The sequence below is a fragment of the Cinclus cinclus genome, chromosome Z (assembly GCF_963662255.1).
Source record: "Cinclus cinclus chromosome Z, bCinCin1.1, whole genome shotgun sequence".
NCBI lineage: Eukaryota > Metazoa > Chordata > Aves > Passeriformes > Cinclidae > Cinclus > Cinclus cinclus.
The window spans coordinates 73,255,596-73,277,765 of NC_085084.1; the positions used below are offsets into that span (position 1 = coordinate 73,255,596).

At 37.8% G+C, this 22,170-nt stretch overlaps 1 protein-coding gene across 1 annotated transcript in view; it reads right to left on the minus strand.

Annotated features, from left to right (window-relative positions):
* The window catches only part of WDR70 (WD repeat domain 70), a 123,663-nt gene extending 103,665 nt beyond the window's left edge, over window positions 1–19,998 (minus strand). The window contains exons 1-5 of the mRNA XM_062513342.1: window positions 19,977–19,998; window positions 19,823–19,885; window positions 19,616–19,699; window positions 17,483–17,597; window positions 13,658–13,856 (exon numbers count right to left, since the gene is read on the minus strand). Of these exons, the coding sequence (XP_062369326.1) occupies window positions 13,658–13,856; window positions 17,483–17,597; window positions 19,616–19,699; window positions 19,823–19,885; window positions 19,977–19,998 (483 nt within the window). The remainder of the gene's footprint in view (window positions 1–13,657; window positions 13,857–17,482; window positions 17,598–19,615; window positions 19,700–19,822; window positions 19,886–19,976) is intronic.
* Window positions 19,999–22,170: the final 2,172 nt, after the last annotated feature.

Consider the following 22,170-nt stretch of genomic DNA (forward strand, 5'->3'; position numbering starts at 1 on the left):
ATGCTTATGTTACAAGTGTAGTCTTGCTGCTTTTGAGAAAACAGATCCATGATATTTCATAATTTCTGGCTGACTGATTTGGTGAAGTTCCTAGGGAATGCCTGATTCCGTAACTACTGTTCCCATTAAAAAAGAAAGCTCAAAAAAACCTCTAGCAGATCTTCCCCTGTAATAAGCAAGACCAACCTGCTATGCTATCAAAAAAGAAACAAAAGTACAAAACATGCCAAAAATGTGTGTGAGAGAAGCAAAGAGCGTATAAACACTTACTGGCTTTTCACAGGAAAGGCTGAAGTGGTGGGAAGGAACATATGACCCATAAAATAATCTGAACCAAATGCAGACCAAGATTTTTCGCTCATATTTGTTTAAATTCCCTGATATGGACATATTCCAGACAACTCATAAGGAAGCCAACACAAGGATTCCCAATTTTGCATAGTTTTCTGCACTTGGGCAGAATTTTAACTCCTGTTTCTGGAATTCATTCTGTAAGCCCAAATTCTTCACATTAACCTCATGTTTGACATCCCCCTCGAACGTGTGATCTATGAAATGACATGGTTTAGTTCTGAAACTAATGCTATCTCACATAACACCTACTGCTGTCCCACACTTAACTGTTTCCCAAGCCTCTTAAGAATTTACATTTCACCTCTTGGGAACCACACAAAATGGACAGTAGACATGCTTACAAAACGAACTATTCTGCAATGAGTTTTTCAATGTCATTATTCTGTTTACAGAAAAACTGCAAAGTACAGGTCATTTGAAGGCACTTTTCTCTACATGCTTGGTTTCAGAATTTACCTGGCTTTCCAAATCATACATTTCAGATACTCCAGATCCTCAGTTCATTCACCTACCACAAGTAATACCCAGGCTGAGACAGCAAAAATGGATCTCCATGTAGAGAATGATGGCAACCCCTTGTCTTTCGGTTCCTCTTATGAGACCATAAACCACTACAGAGAGGGAGAAACTGCCATCATTTTTAGTGAGTAAAATTAGGGAGTTTAGTATTCACTACATAAATACATAAATCAATTCTTTCAGAAATGACTGTGTAGGGCAATCTATTAAAACGGGAAAAACCTTTAAAATGTAGAAACCCTGACACTGGCTAAGCTGTTCCGACCTGTTAACCACTTACCCTTAGAATTTCAGTGTTAATACAGAATTAAGGAAATAGACAAAGCAAAAGAATCCTGCTTTTAAAACAAAATCATCAGTTTGAGACAAATAGGTCCAGAAATCATTAAAACCCACTGTAAGTTACTCGTGCATTCTGAAATTTTTACAATCACTATGACACTGAACAATTCCAGTAGCATGGACCATAGGTGAGGGACCAAGCTAGAAAGAGTGAGCAAATACATATAAATAGATTTTTGCAGCTGGTTGTGGATATCAAGGACTTACAAGTATCTATTAATACTGACAGGGACAGGGCAGATAGAAGTTGCACTATTAAAATTTTGCACAATACAGGGAGTGGGAGAGTTCTGGCTTAGACTCTGGAATTTTTCATAAGGTTACATATTTGTTCCAAATTGTATTTACTGTTCCAGTGTCCACAAACTTGCATTTAAAGAACTCAAATAACCAGTATGCTATAATACAAACTGAACACAATTTAACCTATCCACCCAAAAGGATGAAAGACCTGATACGACCTTCTTAGAACTTGCAATTACAACAAGGTATGGTATGTTAAGCCTCATGCTTACACAGTAAGCCCTTCTCACTGTAACAGTGCCAAGCTGAGAGATATATTGTCAGTGTGCCTCCTGCATGCCTTTTCAGCAAGAAGAATGGCACACAGCAAGGTCACGCATTGCATTGTCAGGGGCTGTCACACAGTATTTTCCAAGGCCCTACAAAATCTAAAGCTGGGTTGTTTTCTTTGATGAAAGCTGAGGTTTTACAGGTTAAAGTTAAATTACATATGACTTACTCAACTTATTTCAAATAGAAACATTCTGCACACATTTGGATTCTTACTGACTCTTGGCCTGCAAGATAAACTTAACACGAAAAGCCTAAGCCTACCAATGATCTTTCTTTAACATGATCTCTGGCTCAATCACTCCTAATTTAATTTTCTGTATCTACAAAAACTTCAGTGCCTACAAGGAACTTGGATCTAAAGACAAAGAAAAATCTAAGAAGCTCTAGTCACTGGGAAATTCTCCTGCTCACTTTAGTTCTGAAAATGAGCCAATTACCTTAATAGCTATGTAATCATAAGAGAAAACACAGCACAAAAATACTTTTTTGTTTGCATATAAATTTAGTTTAAAATGCTAAAAAAAAAAATCGCTAATATTCAAAAAAAGTGAGTACACAAGAAGTGCCAAGGTTGATTCCAGAAAAACAAAATCTCCTTATTATACTTGGATAGCAAGCACATTTGATAAATGTGCAGAAAACGTAAATCTGCAATCCCACATTTTTAATTTCTTTTTCTTACCATACTTTGGAAATTTTCAACACTTCAAAGTATTATTCCGAGTAACATTAACTCTACATCAGACACCCACCCACAAAATGCAGCTAGACGCAAAATTTTACCAGAGCACTTGGGTAACTTCTCTGATATTTTCCCACCCACTCAAACTTGGTTGCAGAGTCCATCATGAGGACACTCCCTAAAAGTACTAAAAGTGGCACTTCCATTAGTTCCTACACTATGAGACAATTCTTAAGAGGTAAACTAGTGCAAATTGCATTAAACTACAGAGTTAAACTACAACTGACCGTTACTATATTTTTTACAGGATAGAACCAGCTTTCACAACTATCATGTGAATTGGGCAGAAGCTTATTTAAAATAGCCTTATAAATAGCATAGTTATAAGTGACTGAGATTTAGTGACATTAATTTTACTCAGAGGAATTAATATTTCTGCTGAAAATGCATTGAATTACTTTACTACTACTCATTCATTGAAAAACAGAATGCAGTTTCTTGCTTGGAAAACAAGACTCTGAAATCACAGGAAACTACCATTAGGTTTTCTCATAAATTCACTGTCTGTTCAATGTATCCTAACTGTGTTGCCTAAGAAATTTATGGGCAGAAAATGGACTAAACTTTACACCATTAATTTAGAGATAATTGAAGGGATCTACCTTTAAAATTGCAGTTGTCCAATGCATAAACTTTACTACTCACAGGCTTGCACTGTCACAAACACAAATATTAGTTATTTTAAAAGTATTTTTCATGAGTTACTTTACAGAAAGGAGAAAAATATGAGAGTCACAAGAGATTGGGATACAAGCAGGAGTGGAACAGAGAGGATCAACAGAATGCCTGTTCCCTAAAAGGCACCTTAGGAAGAGCAATTATGACAGAGTACTGGTCTGGAAAAAATAATTTAAAAATTTTTAAAATTACAACAAAATAAGCCCCAAACCAACTGGCTGTCCTCACCATAGAAAATGCTATATAAGGCAGCATTTAATCATAGAACAGAGAAACAACTGTGAAGGAGTCTGACAGAAGAAATGTAATAAATGCCAAGTTAAAACTAATTAAGTTATTAAAACAAGTAGCTATTATACCACTAACAGAAAAGAAATCCATGTCAGAATTTTTAAACTATTTCTATTGAGATGTGCTGTGAAGTTTACTCTGGAATTGCTACTTCTAGAATTTAAATTTGAATGTATACTTCTAATAAGTCAAAAATTATCACATTCTTATGTGAGACCCAACGTTTAACCTCGTGTGCCTACAAACCCATGCAAGACATCCAAATAAGACTACATTTTTTAAACATGAGAAAAAGTAAATGCATGAAAAAAACACATGTGATATTAAAAAAAAAAAATAGAACACTGGGCTTTACATCTCCTCCAGGATTTTAATATTTTCTACAGGACAAATTTATGGATGAAACTTTTAAGATTACCGAGCAAAGAATCAAACTGCTGCATAAATCCTAAGTAACTTCTTCATCCTCCAACTAATCTTCTGAAGTAGACAATTTCTTTTTTAACATGAGAGAAAAAAGGAAAAGGCTGTATGCATAACATGATCTACTTATTTTTTTGTTTCCCTCTTTAAATAAGTATTAAGTTCCATGGTTTGCCTGTAGTACGTAATAGAAAAATACATAACACACACAAGCTACTAGAGTCAGACATTAATATAAATTTTGTTCTCATTCATAGGACATTGCAATTCATATAAAGGTTATGAGCTCTTTCTGACACCTGAATTGACCTAGAAATATAAACCTTAGAGTAAGTGATGGGGAAATATCACTATATTTGCGATATTTGTGAAATACTTGGCTGAAAAAAACAAACTAGACTTTCTAACATTTCTATGAAAATAACTCACTCATAACAATTAGAACTGTAGCTTCTGCTTTCAGTCTAGATACTTTAATTAATTAACTGAGGAAGATAATTCTTCAAAGCCATTTTCTTTCACAAAAAATGTTTTGGTTATGTGTAGAAAAACAAGTTCCATTTGCGGTTTTTACAGCTCTTCTAGAATTTATTTCCTGCATTGTCCTGGTTCCAGCCACGATGGGGCATGAATAAGACATTATACTACTCAGTTACACCTCATGTCAGTACCGGGGCAGGGAAAAGAGGCTCTTCCAAGGAGAAGGGCATTCCTTTTACAGTCACCAGAAGCCATTCACCTTTGCTTAACTGTTCTGTGGAGACCTTTTCCATTTGAATCAACTTCTCTTAACACACTTTGGTTATTAATATTCTTGCCATTAGACTTTGTTTTCATATCCATTGCTGTTTCCAGTAAATTGTTCTAACAATAACATTAATTATTCTAATATTGTTCATAACCCATAAGCTCTGCCTTTTGTGTCTCCCACCAAAACGAGGGGAGCAGAGCAGCCCATGGTTTTGTTTTCAATGGGAGTACTAAATTGGGGAATACCATACCCAAACCACGACATGGTGCATACCCATTATTATATGGAAGATTACCTAAGGAGAATCTGTACCACAAAAGGTCATTATGACTGAATGAGTTCAACCCTTATTTAAGATCCTGTGTTTCACCACATGAGAATGCTCACTGAAATTAATTCACACATCCAAATAATTCAAATCAAAATATTGACATAGTACTACCTATTTTTAAAAATTGGTTCCAAGCTAGCTGCTAAAGAGGTTTGCAGAAACTATGTAAGACTACTAAAAGTTCCAGGATGGCTGGCGAACATCTGTGATGTTTCCACCTCCCCTCTATGAAATTGTGGGGAATACAGAGAAGAAGGTAGTGTATGGTACAGGGGTTAAGAAGACTAGTCCATTCATGAGTTTTTTATCTCCACCTTGAAAGCACATTTTGCTGCAACACACCATGCACTTTCATTTATTAAACAATGGGTAACTAATTAAACTCAGAAATAAAAATGAAAGTCATAAATCATGCTCTTTCTTGTAGAAGCAAATTGTGTTTTGTCTGTGTCTTCTCTCTTATCAATAGTATAAAAGCAAAGGTACACCACTAGAACTTCCAGTGAGTATGCATACTCAGTCTCACTTACAAAACTGGAGGTCCATGTCTGCACCCCCACTGAAGTCAACACAATATTAACATGAAAATGAATCTATTCCTCCAACCTTAAATAATGAACCTGAACTTCATAAGATGTCTATTTATTAGCTATTTGCATTAAGCCCTCTTTTAGAAAACTGAATGGGAAGCTCCCTAACATATCACCTTTCTTCTACTCTTGCATATGATGTCCATATGAATGCAATTTTTGCTTAAGAAAATAATGTTCTTATATAAACATGCAGGATCTTAGAAGAAAATGGAAAAAGAAAGTCTTTAACTTATCTGTCATTAAGTAATTGAGAAAGTTCAAGTTTTTCTACAGTACCAAGAGCTGGTCTACAAAAGCACATTTCAAAAGCCTATGAACTTCACAAAAAGTCATGGTTAGTAGAAAGCCATAGAATTGATTTTTTATGATTATTCAGATCCTCTGGACAAAGCAACTATATTGGTTTATGAAAGGGAATCAGAAAAAAGTCTTTCTTCCTTCCATATTTGATTATTTGAACATGTATTCATATTTAGTTACAATGGTATATCCAATAAACATTCACAAATAGTACATAAGATAATACAGTAAAATACTATCCAAGATGCTAAGAATTTGAAAATAATTTTATTAGGCTTTAAAATACAAAGAAAATGATAAGCAGGAGTAAAGGAAGTGTGAATGTTGTATGGTCTGGATATTGTCAGCAGCAGGTATGTATAGTCCCTGTATACTGCTAAGTGCTCACTCACAAATAAGAGTTGTCATTGCAGCAGTTGTAAATCAATACATGTGGTAGTCTTGCATTCATAAAAATCCAAAACCATCTTTTAAACAAACAGCAGACATCCTTAGAGTCAACAAAATTGCTCTCTAAGGATCCCATTGGAGTGGTCTGCAGTTCCATTAGTTTAACAAAAATCATTTGTTCAACAAAAATCCTGTGAAGACTTGTTTTGGAGAGGAAGTGTTAACTACATGTCACTTACACTTCCTTCAAATCCAATCCTTTTTAATTATTTATTCAACTCCACCATAAATACTTCAAATACTTCTTATCATCTACTTCATTTTCCTCTTGATTCAAGCAAGAGTATCTTGTACCTGTATTTCTCATTCTGTTTAGAGCACAAACAACTTTTCAAAAAGATAACGCTCACATTCCAAATACAGACAAAATCTGCTCATTTCAATTTTTATTTTCCATAGTAATGCCAACAAGGTCAAATACAGTGTAATTATTGCTGTTAGTTCCCTGGCCAAATTTAGAAAGATTTTATATATTTTAACACTGATACAAACAATATGCTATTTGTGTTTTATTTTTTAAAGTATATTGGAAATTTGTTGCAACTGCCAAAAAATGCATCAAGCATCATGTAAAGAGGTAGTCACCACTTCATTTTTAAGTGTCTAAGTGGTTTTGATTCTCAAAGAATAAGTTAAATTCAGTATTTTCACCTCTGAATGTCCCAGCTTCTACTGGAAGTAAAGAAAGTAATGTTCAGGATAGGATGTTTATATACCATTGCATGTACCAACATACAGCATTGCACTGTATGTATCATGGCATGTACCACTGCAAGTAACCATTCTTGTCAAATAATACTGTATCTAAAGTACAGTCTTGTGACTGAGATAAACATGCAGAATATGTGCTCAGACTTTTTTTTTTTCTTAAGAGTTAGGGCACAGACTCGTACAGTCTTAAGGTTATGCATGCTTTAAACATACTTGGCAGAAAAAAAATTTAAAGTCTACTATCCCTCCCAGCACAGTAGAGGACATCAGCTTCCACAAAATCTTCTGGCTATAAGGAAATCATGGGAGGAATGAGCATGAGGATCCCATGTTTTAACTGTTTACAGCCACAGCCTATCTGGCCTTGAGATGGCAAAAACCTTGCATCACTCTTAAGAACTCCCTCTTCAAACACAGAAGTGGTACCAGCAGTGGCTAAAGAAGGCTTTCTACAGGCTACACCAGCTAAAGCAAACCTGGTAAAGGGTCTCAAAAGGAGCTGATAAAAACAGGACATAAGATCTCTGAACTTCATTCAAAAGGGCAGTAAAAACTGTAATTATGTTCTGTATCACATTTTCTTTTATACTGGTAAAATCACCTCTCTCTAACTTTGAAGCACCTCACAGACAACAAATATATGCCTCTTAAAGTTCTCACAAAATATTTCCAGAAACAAACTCACAGGACCCCAAGTACCTATCTGCAGGGGAAACATTCTAAAACTTTTCATATTCTGTCATATTATAAATTAATTAAAATCTGTATCATCCACCAAAAAGCATGGTGTGATATACAGCAGAGAAGGCTTGGCCTTACTGAGTTCTGCTGAATCAAGCAATAGAGATCCTGCAAATACTCTCTAGGAACAACAGGTAATCATGAACTCTGGGGTACTTGACTGAAGAGGAGATGAGCAAAAATCCCATGCCTTTTTACCAAAGGCCAACATCCCCTAAGGGAATTACCTTGTTAGCTTGCTCTCCATATGATGATCTCTGTTTCTTGAGTATTCCTTTCTTTACAGCTTCCATTTGATTCTCTCATATTGGAAGACAAAGACTGATTATTTTGTTTCCTTTTAATTTCTGCAGAGTTTGCAAACCTGTTTTAACTTACTATGGATATAATCTTTCTCAATCTTTGCACCACCAGTAACCACATCAATTATCCCTAAAAAAATGCCACAACTTGTTCCAAGCCAAATATAAATAAAATGCATTTACTTAATTTTCATTATTAAGACCTAAGAACAAGAACACCTCATGCTGTTGGGGGTTGGTTCTTTCCCTTTTCCCTCTGTGGAATTTTCCCCATTGTCATGCTAAGATACCTGTTAATTACGCCCTAATGACAGGGAGAAGGGGGGAGGGGAGGGAAGAAGGAAACCCCTCGATATCCAAACATCCAGAAGAGCAGACAGAAGGCTCTGGCTCGGCCCATTTTCCCACGGAGTTCGGACGAGAAGGACGATCGCCACCTCAGCTCCATCGCTGCCATCCCAGCACCTGGAGCCATCCTCACTGCTGTCAGACCCTGCCCTGCTCCCATCTCGCTGTAACCTGCCACCATCCAGCACTCTGCTGAGCACCAGGACCCACACCGTGAGCGGAGAGCTCTCTCTCCATCTCTCTCTCCCCCTGGGACAGCGCTGCCATCACCCCCAGCCCTCCTGCAGCTCTGCGGGACCTGCCCGCCCCCAGCACCGGGAACTGCAGCTCAGGGAAAAGGTGCCTGCAGCCAGAAAGGGACTGGGACTGAGTTACTGTTCTGTTTGTGGCTAATTTCATAGCTGTTGTTGTTCTTGTGTGTCTTGTTAGATACACTAGTAAAGAACTGTTATTCCTATCCCCATATCTTTGCCGGAGAGCTCCCTTAATTCCAAAACTATAATAATTTGTAGGGAGGAGGGATCACACTTTTCATTTTCAAAGGGAGGCTTCTACCTTTCTTAGCAAATACCTGTCTTTTAAACTAGGACACATGCATCTACATGAAAAAAGCATTTGCTTTATGTTTATATAGGAAGGTAACACACAAGCAAATTGAAAGTAATGCTTAACTGCTACATATTTTTTTCTCATTAACTAGAAGGATTTAAAAGATAATGCCTCTTACCCTCAAAACCACCCTCTTCTGTCTCTGTTGCATACCAAAAAATGCTTTGTTCAGCTCCCTATACTTTTGCCTCTTTAGACAAGATGGAACACGACTGGGTAAATAAGATTCAGCAGTTACAGGACAGACAATTCTCAGTCTAAATCTTTCAGATCCTTAAGATGACTAAAAATTCCCATAACATTTATTTATTTTTACAACACCATAATTTTTAGTCTGGTACCATAGCCAAATTCTAATTGGAGCAATTACAGTCCACTTAAATTCTCCATCTAAATCAGCAGGAAATGGCTTCCTTCCATCCTGAACAAGTATTACTGGTATGTCCTGTTAAACTTCTGAAAAAAAAAATTAAAAATCTCCAAATAATTTTAAAACCTGAAATACAGCTATGCTATCATTTTGGAAACAGGCCAAATCAAGACTACAGCCTTGGGCCATGAAGAGGCCCAAGGCTGTACTTGTTTCAGGGACATAATTACAACATGATTAGTATCCCTTTGGTGCTGCAGAGAGGAACAGTTCTGCCTTTCAAAGGAGAGTGAACTGTAACTCCGCTCCAAACAGAAGGTAAATCCTTGTAAATCCATCTGGCTAACTCTTTTTGAGGCAACAATCACCTTTACTTGCTGCCTCAAGCCAGAAAAAGTGTCACAAGATGCTAACACTACATTAAATTTTGTTAAATATCTCAGTATACTTTCCAACAACATACAGAAGAGAGCATTAACAAATATACTCTCTATTATTAAAGTCTTCTAAAATGTGTCATCCATCCCACTGAAAAATGTTTATGTCCTAGATTTAAATCTGTCTACCTACCAGTCCTGACACAACCACTCTTGCTAGTCTTTGTCCCTCTTCAGATAGATTTTGAGTACAGATATCACAGACTCCCAGTGCATTTTGCCAGGTAAAAAGGGCTAGCCAAGCCTCTACTGTATTTTCCAATCCAAAATTTACCACATGCAATATTGCCCCCATTATCCATTTTCCCTTTTGTAAAATAAGCTGTTTTTTCTTTTAAAGATTTTCCTGAAATTTTCTAAAAGGGTTAAGATCACAGGATAGATCAACTGTGAAAAACCATACTACAGAAGATGCTCTGCTTCCTCCCTCCCCTTCTCAGCTTATGACCATCTGAAAAATGGACACTGATAATTCCACCAGGTTTTTACACCATTAGAAGAAAAGCCACCACAGAAAAGCAAGTGCTGATCACAACTCAATTAGCTAGTTTTAATTTTCCTCACTCCACAAATTAATGCAAGCCTTTTATATAAAACAGGATACTAAACCAAGAAGAAAGCATCAGAGGGAATTAGTACCACATGTACCTACTGTCCTTAAAATGTACTTGATAGAGCATTTTTCCTTACACCACTACAAAACAAGTACTGTAACACATTTGGAAAAATACTCACAAGTATACTGTGACTTGTTAAGAATCATCACTTTTGACACAAATGTAAGTGAATGATACTAAATTAGCAAGCCATTTAACCTAAATATCTATTTGTTAAATGCAACTAATAATCAGTATCAACACAGATTAAACACAGAAAAATCCTTTCATATAGCACCACAGACTTGCATATATCAGGTGAACTCAATTTGGGGAAGAAAGCACTTCAGGTCAGAATTCACACATCTAACAATACCTAAGGCTCTGTTAAAAAAATTATGTTTGGTTGCTATCACAGGTGATTTATGCAATTACAATAAATTACAAAAATGCGTTAATACTCAAAAAATACCAGTGTCAATTCAAAATATTTAGCAATTAACTGCTGTTAGTAATTTTGCCATAAAAATACCAAGAACGTGTGAAAAATTCCCATTAAAGAAAACAACCACCAGCTAGCTACTCCTTCCATTTTAATGTTTATCCAGTAAAATAACTCATGTGAGCTTGGCAGTCCTGGACTCAAAAGTTGTCTGCCTCACAGTAAGCCCAATCTGACAAATGTCTCTACTGACACAGTGTCATAAGAAAGCAAAAACAACTGAATAAGCAATAGTGATAAAACCCACACATCTAAATTCAGGCTTGAGAGACAGTGGGAAAATGTCAGGGCAAAGCCAGTATTTTGGTGTGTTTTATCTGTCATACAAAATTCACAAGACTTCAGATTACAAATTATACACTGCAACACCTAGAACTACTAAAAAAATTGATTTCTTCAGGATCAAAACCACAGATACTTGTGTTTTCAAGAAATTACTTCAGCAGCAAAACAAAATAAAAGAGAGACAGTCTCACAATACATCTGGTGAAAAAATACTCAGATTTCAGTTTCTCCTGTGTCAGTTCTACACCCAAGCATACCAACCGCAGGCTATGTACAAGCAAAAGAAAGAAATCACAGAGTTCTCATAACTGCAACACCTGCCTTCCTTGGGGCTCACAAGATCATACTGTGATCACCAATCGATCAACAGGAAACCAGGAAAGCACAGCTGCTTCCTGATTCCCTTCACAGGAAAGAAAATAACTGAGTTCATGAGCAGCAGTAAGGGAAGGCTCTAGACCCCAAAGGCCTCTGGCATTCACACTGACACAAAATCTCCCCAGTTATAAATTAACTGTTTAGACTGAAAACCCACATGTCTCATATTTCTGCTGCTCTGCTTATTCTCAACCAAATCTATTCTAGACTGTTTTGTAACTATTGTCTTCAGTTCAGACAAACTTAAATCACACCAAACTGCAAGTTACCTTTCTGTCTGAAACTTTTGACTCTGGTCACCAGTAACTTCATCAAGCCAGCTGCAGTATTACTCAAATACATATAAATAAAAAATTAATACCAGTGTCATGTTAGAAATTAAAACAGCTAATCAGCACAGTGATTACTGAAAAAGACAGGCTGAAGTAAAGCCCACTGTTTCTGCAAATTCTTTTGCCTTTGGCATTCTGAAGAAGTTAGCAGAAAAGAAATAGTAATTTTAATATAACATGACCCATGGCAACTGAAACCCAGTGATGCCTTCAGGAACAGAAACGACCCCACAGAGCCCTAACACCTAAAAGTTAAGAGAATTCCTGATACAGATCAAGTAAAGTAAACTTAGGGTTTATGTAATTGTCAAAGAAAATTCCAGATTTATCTCTGCATGGTTGCCTGACACAGAACAAGTAATCTGTGGGGGGCCGATACAATCCGATGCAATATGGGACTAAAATGTACAGTTTAATAATTAAAGAAATCCATAGGCAACAGGGAATCAAGTAAATCGGACACAGTGATATAAATACCTAAGACACCATAATTTCCCATCACTTATCCCCTGCAACTTAACAAAAAAGAAAAAAGAAAACTGTCAGCACATAAGTTTAGGCTCACTCTAAAAATGAGTTACATCATGGCTTAAGAAGCTCCTTTCAAGCATTTTAAATGAGTTCTCTAAACTTTAAAATGTAAGTTCAAAACATGCAAGGTAAAAGATATTACACAAAAAGAACAAACAAACTGAATCCCCAGTAAAAACAAAAGAAAAATAAAAAGGAAAGCCTTGGGACACCTGGGAATTCAGGGTTTTTTAGAGTTTGGTTTACATTTGTCTAACACGACATACAGGTCTTTTTCTGTTACCAGATGGTTCAAAACAGCAGTAAGTAAGGCTGTTTTCACAGGACTTCTGTCATTGTTGTTACACATGGAAACCATCACACAAAACCCAATGCCACAAAATATTCGACCCAGGCAGTTTTGAAGAACAAACATCAAGCCATTATTCTTTTCATAGAATCATCAAATAATCAAGGTTGGAAGAGACCTTTAAGATCACTTGGTCCAACCCAGCACTACCACTGTAACCCTTAAACCACTAAACCACATCACCCAGCACTAGATCCAGATGCTTTTTAATTAAAGAAAGGAAGGCTCATTAACAGAATATCTGTGATACCAAAGGTAGGCTGTCAGTCATTCTCTTGATTTCTGTATTCCAAACAACAAACAGGTCTGCCACTTATTTAGAAAATAGCAAAACAAAATAAACAAAAACAACCAATCAAAAAGCTCTCTGTTATCAGACTTAATTTCCAAAAAACAGTTCTGGCACAATGGTTCTCCCTAGATTCAAGCCCACCTTTGCCTCCTCTTTCTCATACAATATTCTACGTATGCTTTCAGAAATAAACCATCCAAGATAGCCAAATCAAAAATATTCATTTATCTAGTTCTTTCATAACATGAAAACAAAAAAGTAAACAATATAAACTAACTGATGATGAATTTCCCTTGAGACTCACATGCCTATCTTTATTTTAAATCCTGATATTTTATAATTAAAATAATCATTTGAATTTGATGAATTATCATTAGAAAAACAGAAAAACTGCAAGACAAACAGAAAACCTGCATTTTGAACAAGTCATACATCACCTGGAAATTCCATGAAAAAGGAATGGTACGCATACAAATCAGAGTCCATTCACAGGGTTAAAACATTAAAGAGAAGAAACTACTTACATTATCTTCCTCCTCTGTATCATCATTGTCATTGTCATCATCACTATCCTTGAACCCAGGGGGAAGTGGTGGCCCAATGAATTCATCATCATCATCATCATCAGTATCCTCAGCTGGACCTTTAGCAGAACTCTGTGATTGCACAGGACCACGTAATGCCTCATTTGAATTGTCCTCACTTTCACTATGCACTGCTCCTCTGCAAGGAAAATGTAAAACATTAGTATTTGAAGAACATTGTCACTTCCACTGTAATTTTCAGATAAAAGATGCTGAGCACTCTTGTAAATCAGTAGACACCAGAATTAGCAGCAGAATGCACACTAACTTTTATTAACATAGTGTAGGCCCACCATCACCTTTTGAAACACTCACTAGTCTTTCCAAAGTTCCATTAAATTATCATTCTGCTGTTGCCCAAATCGGTTGTGCAAACACACTATTTTTGGCATAAGAAAATTTCTGAAAACTGAGTTGTTGTGTCTATGTTCTTGCTGCTCATTCAAAATAACCGCGCTCCCTCTGCTGGCAGTTCCCAAGCCATGCCACCGGAACGGCCAGAAGGTCTCTTCAGAGTGAGAAGCTCAACTTTCAAGACTTCATTTGGGAGCTTATATTTTCAGAATTTTTAAGTGAGCAGGCTGAAAAAAATATTATTCTTTTCCTGTTTCCTTGTTAAACTACAGAGGTATTGTTTGGGTTTTTTTTTTTTTTTTTGGGGGGGGGGGTTTAAGTTTATGTTACCACATTAAAACTATAATAAAAACCATAGAAGTTCAGGAATATAGTAAAAGACTAAGAAAATTGGTTCTGACATACATAATTGTGACAGAAAATGCTGCCCTGCTTTGCCTCCAGAACCAGCTGTACAAGCAGGTAATAAGTTGCATGGAAAAAAAAAATTGTTTGTTAAGTAATTGAAACCGTGTTTCAGGAAGAAAAGATAATAAACTAAAACAAACATGACTTTGGACCTCAGATGTTACAGTGAAGAGCAGGGTTTGTATGCCTGATAACTTGTCTGATTTAAAGAACTATGTCAGAATATTATTATCTAACTCAAAAAGAGCTGCTTACTCTACACCAATGGGACAATCAATATCCTTTTACCAAAGAGAAGGTTTTCCAGCATGAGACACATATTGGGATCTTCAGAGTTCAAGTAAGCTATTCTCAAAGCTAACTTCATAATACCATAGGAAAGTCTCATTTTGAAAGTTGATATGTATTCCTACACTAGCAAACCACACATCTTTTGCCCAAAAGCCAAATTATTTAATTAGCTTTTAAATGCAACGAAATATACACTCTGCCAGTGAGAAGGATGTATACAATATAATGATTCAAGGAGGCCATTCCAATCCTACGAGTCCCAAATATTCAGATCTTCATAAAGACACCCAAGAAGAGTATCTACCTTTATTCTTAATTACCTTTACCATTCTCTCATTTGCTGGGAAGGAAATTGATCAAAACAAGTATTTCAGTATTCTGAAGGGTGGCACAGCCACTCTGTATGTGACATGGCCAGAGCTGCAGTGCAATTTTTCACCACGCTCCAAGCACGGCATGGATAGCCAAACACTCCAGCAACAGCTACAGGTATCCTCTGTCCTGACTGGGATAAAGTCAAACGTAAGAGCACACCAATGCAACCAGACCAAAAGCACCTCTACTTTTTTGACAGCAGCTGGAAGTGGTGCTGACAGAAAGGACAAAGCAAGTGGTGTTTCCCTCAACTTCCAGTCTTACAAACTTACTCTACTGGGGCTGTAAAGAAAGATGACCCATTATGCCAGCCCCTTTCCCAGAATTCATAAAAGAGTAAGGTCGTTTTACTTTGCTTTCCCTCATTACCACCTCAGTTAGTTAAACAAGCTATAAGAGCAAAAAAAAAAAAAAAAAAAAAGAAAACAGTAACAGATCACTCATGGCACGCTGAGAAGAGCAAAAGCAAAAAACATTTTTTGAGAGTTGTGCTAGTATGTGGGCATATCTCCCCCATGTGTTCATTCTCTGCACATCACTCAATTTTCTCAGGCTTTTCCTTTTCATATATCAACTGATTCTTTCATTTCACAAGGTGTAATTATTATACTTATGCAAAAATTAAGTGCATAAATTGTAAACATTTCTCTACAGCAAAATAGCTCAGGAGAAAAAAAAATCATTAGCTGTATTTCACATAGTTTTGGAGTGACTTTTTAACAACTGAAAAATGAGTATATGGTCTACTCTGATAATATAAAAAAACCTCTCAGAATTTCTAAAAAATTAAAATTCAGTAGTGTTGCCATTATCAGAGAATAAAAGATGCTATGCATATTAGATAAATTAATACTAACTAAAATCTTTGTTATTAAGAAAACTAGAAAATCTTGCATTTCAGACTAAAATTGTCAGTTGTAGGCTTGCTCCTCTGAATTAAGACTGAGTCACAACAGCATGTCCTTCTAGTTTCCTGGTTTTACTTCTAAGAACTAAGCTACATATCCTTTTTTACATGGAAATATAAAAATTCCCTGAGGGCTTTTCATGTTAAGCCATTCCTTCTTATTGCTTAGTAAAAAAAACTAAAAGAAAAACAAAGAAAATGTACTATGAGCAGAATTCTCATGAGTTATCAGAGCCTACCTAATAACTCAGCATACTGAAATGTATTTGCTAAGTCCCTGGAGGTCTCTCTTGTCAAGTCAATTAGAAGAATGAGATAATTATGGAAAACCTCTGTATTGCCTGACTGCTCTCCACCTTATCACTTGTTTAAATTGGCTATGTATATTACAGTCACATATTTACAATACACAATCATGTTCCATTTAAATTCTTGTCATCCTTCATTACAGCACCAAATGGGTATATAAGATTATTAAAAGCAAATGGAAGCACAGAATATTTTGCCTTAAGTACACGACATAACATAGGATACAGAAAGCAGTATATTGTGAAATCAAATTTCAGTGAGAGTGCCCAGGTTTTCCAAAGACCAACAGGAAAAAACGAAATTTTCTAATAAAAATTTATTCAGTCTGAAAGTCTACAAGTTCCTCTTTAATAACTCACCACATATACGCTCTATCAGCACATAATATGCATTTATAGAGATCTACTAGAGTCTTGTATGGGCTGTTAAACTTCCATAGATACAGAAACCTAAAAATGTACAGCACACTCATGTCTGCCAGCCTTGCCCCACAACAGAATTGTGTAATACCCACTGCCCTCAGCTACTTTTGATTTCCCAGACTTTATGTAAAATTTTTGATTTTACAGAATTTAAACTGTCAAGTCCACAGAATGTATTGCTTGTCAGAAAGAGACAAGCAATAAGAAGTTTAAGAATAGACTTCAGACTGAAATTAAAAAAAACAGCTTTCTCTACCTCGCCATTACTCCATAAAATCCACACATAGAGGCTGTCCACCTACTTTGCTTTCTTTTTCATCAGGCATGAAAAAGAATATTCTGTCTACATGTGGACACAATGGCTGCTAGTGAAGTCATCACATGTTTTCATTGTATTTGCCCCAGTATTTTAAAAAAATACAGGGATAACAACATTGTTCTTACTTTTTAAAAAGTACACAGAACAGGATCAAGGGGGAAGCAGTAATTTTTGCTATTAAATATACATAAGGTCAGTATTTGCAAATATTGACACATCTTTCAGAAAGAATTTTTTTAAGTTTAAAATCAGTATTTCCACTGAAATACTTAAGATAACAAGACATATTCACACAAGCTCAATGATACTCATCAAAACAAGCCAACATTCTTTTCAGAAAAGAAAACTGTTATGTGGCATCTCCCACCATATCTAAGTACCTTTCATTTAATGTGGACCCAGGTCCTGTTGCACTGGATGCTGAAACTGATGAATCAGTGCATGGAATTCTAAACTCCTTTTCAGCCTGGTCTTCTTTTTCTCTTTCACGGGCCTCTGAATGGGGAGGGCACAGAAATAACAAAAAATCAAATAATTCTAAAAATACTAAAACTACTGGCTTGCTGAGGACAGTAAGAAAGTTTTTTTCACTTTTAGACCTAGATTAAATACTTCAAAAGGTAACAGGAAATAAAGGATTTAACTGAAAGCTCTTTTTCATATATGTTAAACTTCCATTGCTACTGCAATGATCACTCAACAAAACATCAAAAGGACACTGTAAACACCTCCCAGTTATTAATTTGTACATGTTATCAAACATAAGTTGATCATATAAGGATGCTGATATTTCAATTACTTTCAACATTATACTGAAACAGTAGGATCATTTTAGAGAAATGTTGATGTTTTCATAGCACAGGGAACTAAATTAGTGCAGATGTGTAAATAAGTGAATTTTAAATATGGAAAATAAACACAAAGTGCTGCTTTCACATTAGTAGTTCATTCTTACTTAACTCACCGAAAAAGAATCCCTATGGAACACTGCAATAAAATCAAAGCAAACAAAAACTTCCACTTGACATTAAGGAAGGAGGGGGGGTAACAGATATGTCTACTATGTCACTAAAAGTTCACAACTAACTACAGTTAGGGAGAGAAAATTAATCTTGGTTTCCACACAAGAAACACTGTGTTCTATTTTGCTCTCTGTTAGATAAGCAAAAAAGAAAAACATTGTTTCATCAAAGCTGGCAAACAAGCCTTCCACTGAAGAAAAACACAAACAACTGCAAGATACAAAACCAGGAAACATATTTTGAACTCAGCTCCCCATATCAGGTAGTGAGGGAGCCATATCCAAAAATTACCATGGCCATTCCAGAAAGCTAAAAAGCAGAAGTGTACGTCAAAAAAATCTGAAAATAAGTGTTCACATTAAGCCACCCCCACAACACATACAGATTCTTGATTGCTATACTCTCAATACTAAAATTTGTTTCTAAGTTAAAGAGCTGAATTAAATACAAAGTTTTATATTTTTTGGCAAAATTATCAACTTTATGAACAAAAAAAATGCTGCGTGTTTCTTTTCTGGATATAAGCCTAGAAACCTGGGCAGTAGGGCTGGGATAAGGTCTGCTGCAGGGCAAGGGGGAGTACATACTCAAGATGCAGGTCAAGCACTGCATTTTTTCAATCACTTACTGAATTTTCCTAATAAACAAAAATACTACTGTAAATAATATTATTATTGTAAATAAGTAATTCCTCACTAGAAAAGATAGCTCAGCCTGAACAAGTGTCAAACATAAAAAGGTTTCCAACACGGACATACATTGCTGTGTTTAGATTCAGCCAACAGACAAAAACAAAAACCAAAAACAAACAAACAAACAAACAAAAAAAAACCCACACCAAAAAACTGTCCAAAATGAATTTTGGAATCCCTTGTATATTTGAATTTCATAGTGTCTTAAAGTACAAAACGTCAATGAGCCTTCAAAGAGGTCTGATCTGGCTGGCAAAGGGAATTATCATGAGCGTTCTCAGACATCTTGGTTGAGCTGATGTTCGCTGGATTACAGACAACAAATGATAGAATTTTCTCCATCTCCCATTCTTGAAACAACACCCAAAAAAGTGCCCACTCCCAGCCCAGCAGAAGGCAGTGACACATTTGTGGACAGCTAAACAACCTGCTCCTCGGTCTAAGACACACACTTCTTCTCAACTCTGCTGTCTCTAGACTAAAGCTGTCTGTACCAACTTCTCTTCCAAAATAGATACGCAGCTAAGTAAAGAAGAAAGAGCTTGTGCTTTTCTTGTATCTGCAAGCTATGCCTCACAACAGGAGTTTTGCACATGTACACTGCTCTAACATCCTCAGACAACATCAGCAAATTAATAATTTTACTGGTCATCGAGGCCCAAGCTGTTCAGAGCTGCCTTCCTCGAGAGAAACTGCGTTTTTGTTTTTTTTCTCTACACAGCCAGTCCGAGACACTTCAAACACCACCCTGAGGGAGCAGTTTTAAAATGCAAGAGCCGAGCACGCTCGGACTTCTTACCCAACACTTTCCTGCTCCTCTCCACTGCAGTTCTCCTCGTTTGCTCAAACATAGCTTCGAGGTCGAAAGTCCGAGCCTTCTTGCCTGGAAAAGAAGCAAATGAGACTGGAACACAAGCCCACCTGGGGATAACAGGCCACACGGCTTCGCCGCCCCCCCCCTCCTCCTCCAGCCAGCTCCCGGGGCCCCGGCCGCATGTCCACGCACCGAAGCCGGAGAAACCCATGGTGGCCGCCAGCTCCGGGTCGGGTGTCCCCAACATCTCTGAATCTGCAGTGAGAGGGGACAAGAAACGAATGGACGTGAGCGAGGGCCGCGGGTGAGCCGGGCCCGCCTCAGCCCCGCCGCCGCCGCCGCTCACCGCCCTCGGCCGGCGGCTCCATGCTGCGCCTGCCCCGGAACCACAACAGGCGCCGGCAGGAAGCGGTCGGGCGGGACCAGCCGAGCTTCCCTGGCGAGGGGGAGCGCGGATCGCGGAGCTGGAATTCGTGCTCCTGCAGCAGCACACTAAACTAAACCACGTGTTGTGCAGATGCCCCTTGAACTCTACCAGGCTCGGTGCCCTGCCAAATTCCTTGTGAAGCCTCTTCCAGGTGTGATAATTGATAAAAGATCCGTGTTCGTCATATGTCCTAGTTTGAAAGAGAGGTATTTGCTAAGAAAGGTAGAAGCCTCCCTTTGAAATGAAAAGTGTGATCCCTCTTCCCAGCAAATTATTATAGTTTTGGAATTAAGGGAGCTCTCAGGCAAAGATATGGGAATATGAATAACAGTTCTATACTAATATATCCAACAAGGCAAAAAAAAAAAAAAAAAAAAAAAAAACAACAACAACAGCTATGAAATTACCCACAAACAGAGCAGTAATTCAGTCCCAGTCCCTTTCTGGCTGCAGGCACCTTTTCCCTGAGCTGCAGTTCCCGGTGCTGGGGGCGGGCGGGTCCCGCAGAGCTGCAGGAGGGCTGGGGGTGATGGCAGAGCTGTCCCAGGGGGAGAGAGAGATGAAGAGAGCTCTCCAATGCTCAGCAGAGTGCTGGATGGTGGCAGGTTACAGCGAGAAGGCAGCAGGGCAGGGTCCCACAGCAGTGAGGATGGCTCCAGGCGCTGGGATGGCAGCGATGGAGCTGAGGTGGCGATCGTCCTTCTCGTCCGAACTCCGCGGGGAAATGGGCCGAGCCAGAGCCTTCTGTCTGCTCTTCTGGATGTTTGGATATCGAGGAGTTTCCCTCTCCCCTCCCCCCTTCTCCCTGTCATTAGGGCCTAATTAACAGGTATCTTAGCATGACAATGGGGAAAATTCCACAGAGGGAAAAGGGAAAGAACCAACCCCCAACATCATAAAATCATTGGGGTTTGTATAAAACAGAATACTTAGGTCTGAAATAAAGCATGGACATTAGATAGAGAAAAATATATTTATTATTAAATCATTCTGTTTAAATGCCCCTGTTATGAATATTGTGGTTTTTAGTAAATTGTATTTGATACCAGTTTGTAAAACAGCGGTTTCCCACGGCCTGAAAGATATTGCAAAATCAGATTTCCTGCCTTTGTATAATCAATTGCAACCTGAAAGATTTTGCATTACCAGATTTCCTGCCTTGGTGTAATCAGTCGCAAACTATGTATTAAGACCAGGCACCCCATGTCTACCATTCCTTATCTACCGAAACCAGATGGCTACTTGACAAAACTGTCCGGAGACTACAAGGAAAACCATACCATAAAAAGGAGCTGCAAACCAAGGTTCGATGGAGCATGCGGTGGGCGGTGACCCCTCACGTTCCCCAGCGCTGCTTGCTCCGTTTATATCAAATAAAGCAATCTCAATTTTGCTAAATATCAATACTTTGTTTCTCATTTATAACACAGGGACTGACCACCCTCTCAGAGGGTGAGCCTTTTCCTGATGTCCAACCTGAATTTCCCTTGGCAGAGCTTCATTCTGTCTCCTCCTGTCCTGCTACCCGTCACCAGGGAGAGGAGATCAGCAGGTCCCCGACTGCTTCCCCCAAGAGGAAGGTGTCCACAGGCTGAAACTCCCCCTGTGCTTTCCTCAAGCTGAACAAGACAAGTGACCTCAGCATCTTAAACCTTGGCCTCGATTCTCTTCATCATCTTGGGCCCCCTACTCCTGACACACTCTAACACTGTGATGTCTTTCTTAAATTGAGATGCCCAAAACTGCACATAGGACTCGACATGGGGTGTGCAACCCTACAGCCCAGTGTAGAATGGGATAGTCACTTCCCTTGTCCGTGCCTAATGCATTCCACGACATCGTTGGCCCTTTTAGCTGTCACTTTTGGCACATTCTTGGCTCACATTCAACCTGCTAGTAATCCAGAAACTCAGATTGCTTTTCATGGAACTGCAGTCCAGCCTCTCATCCCCCAGTTTCTCTGTACAACCTTGATTTCCCTGTCCCGTATTGAGAATCTGGCACTTGTTAGATTTTAGATGATTAATCAGTTCTCTGTCCAAATCTCTGTAAGGCTCCTCTACCATCAATGGAGACAACAGCTCCTCCCGGTTTAGTATAATCAGAATTAATT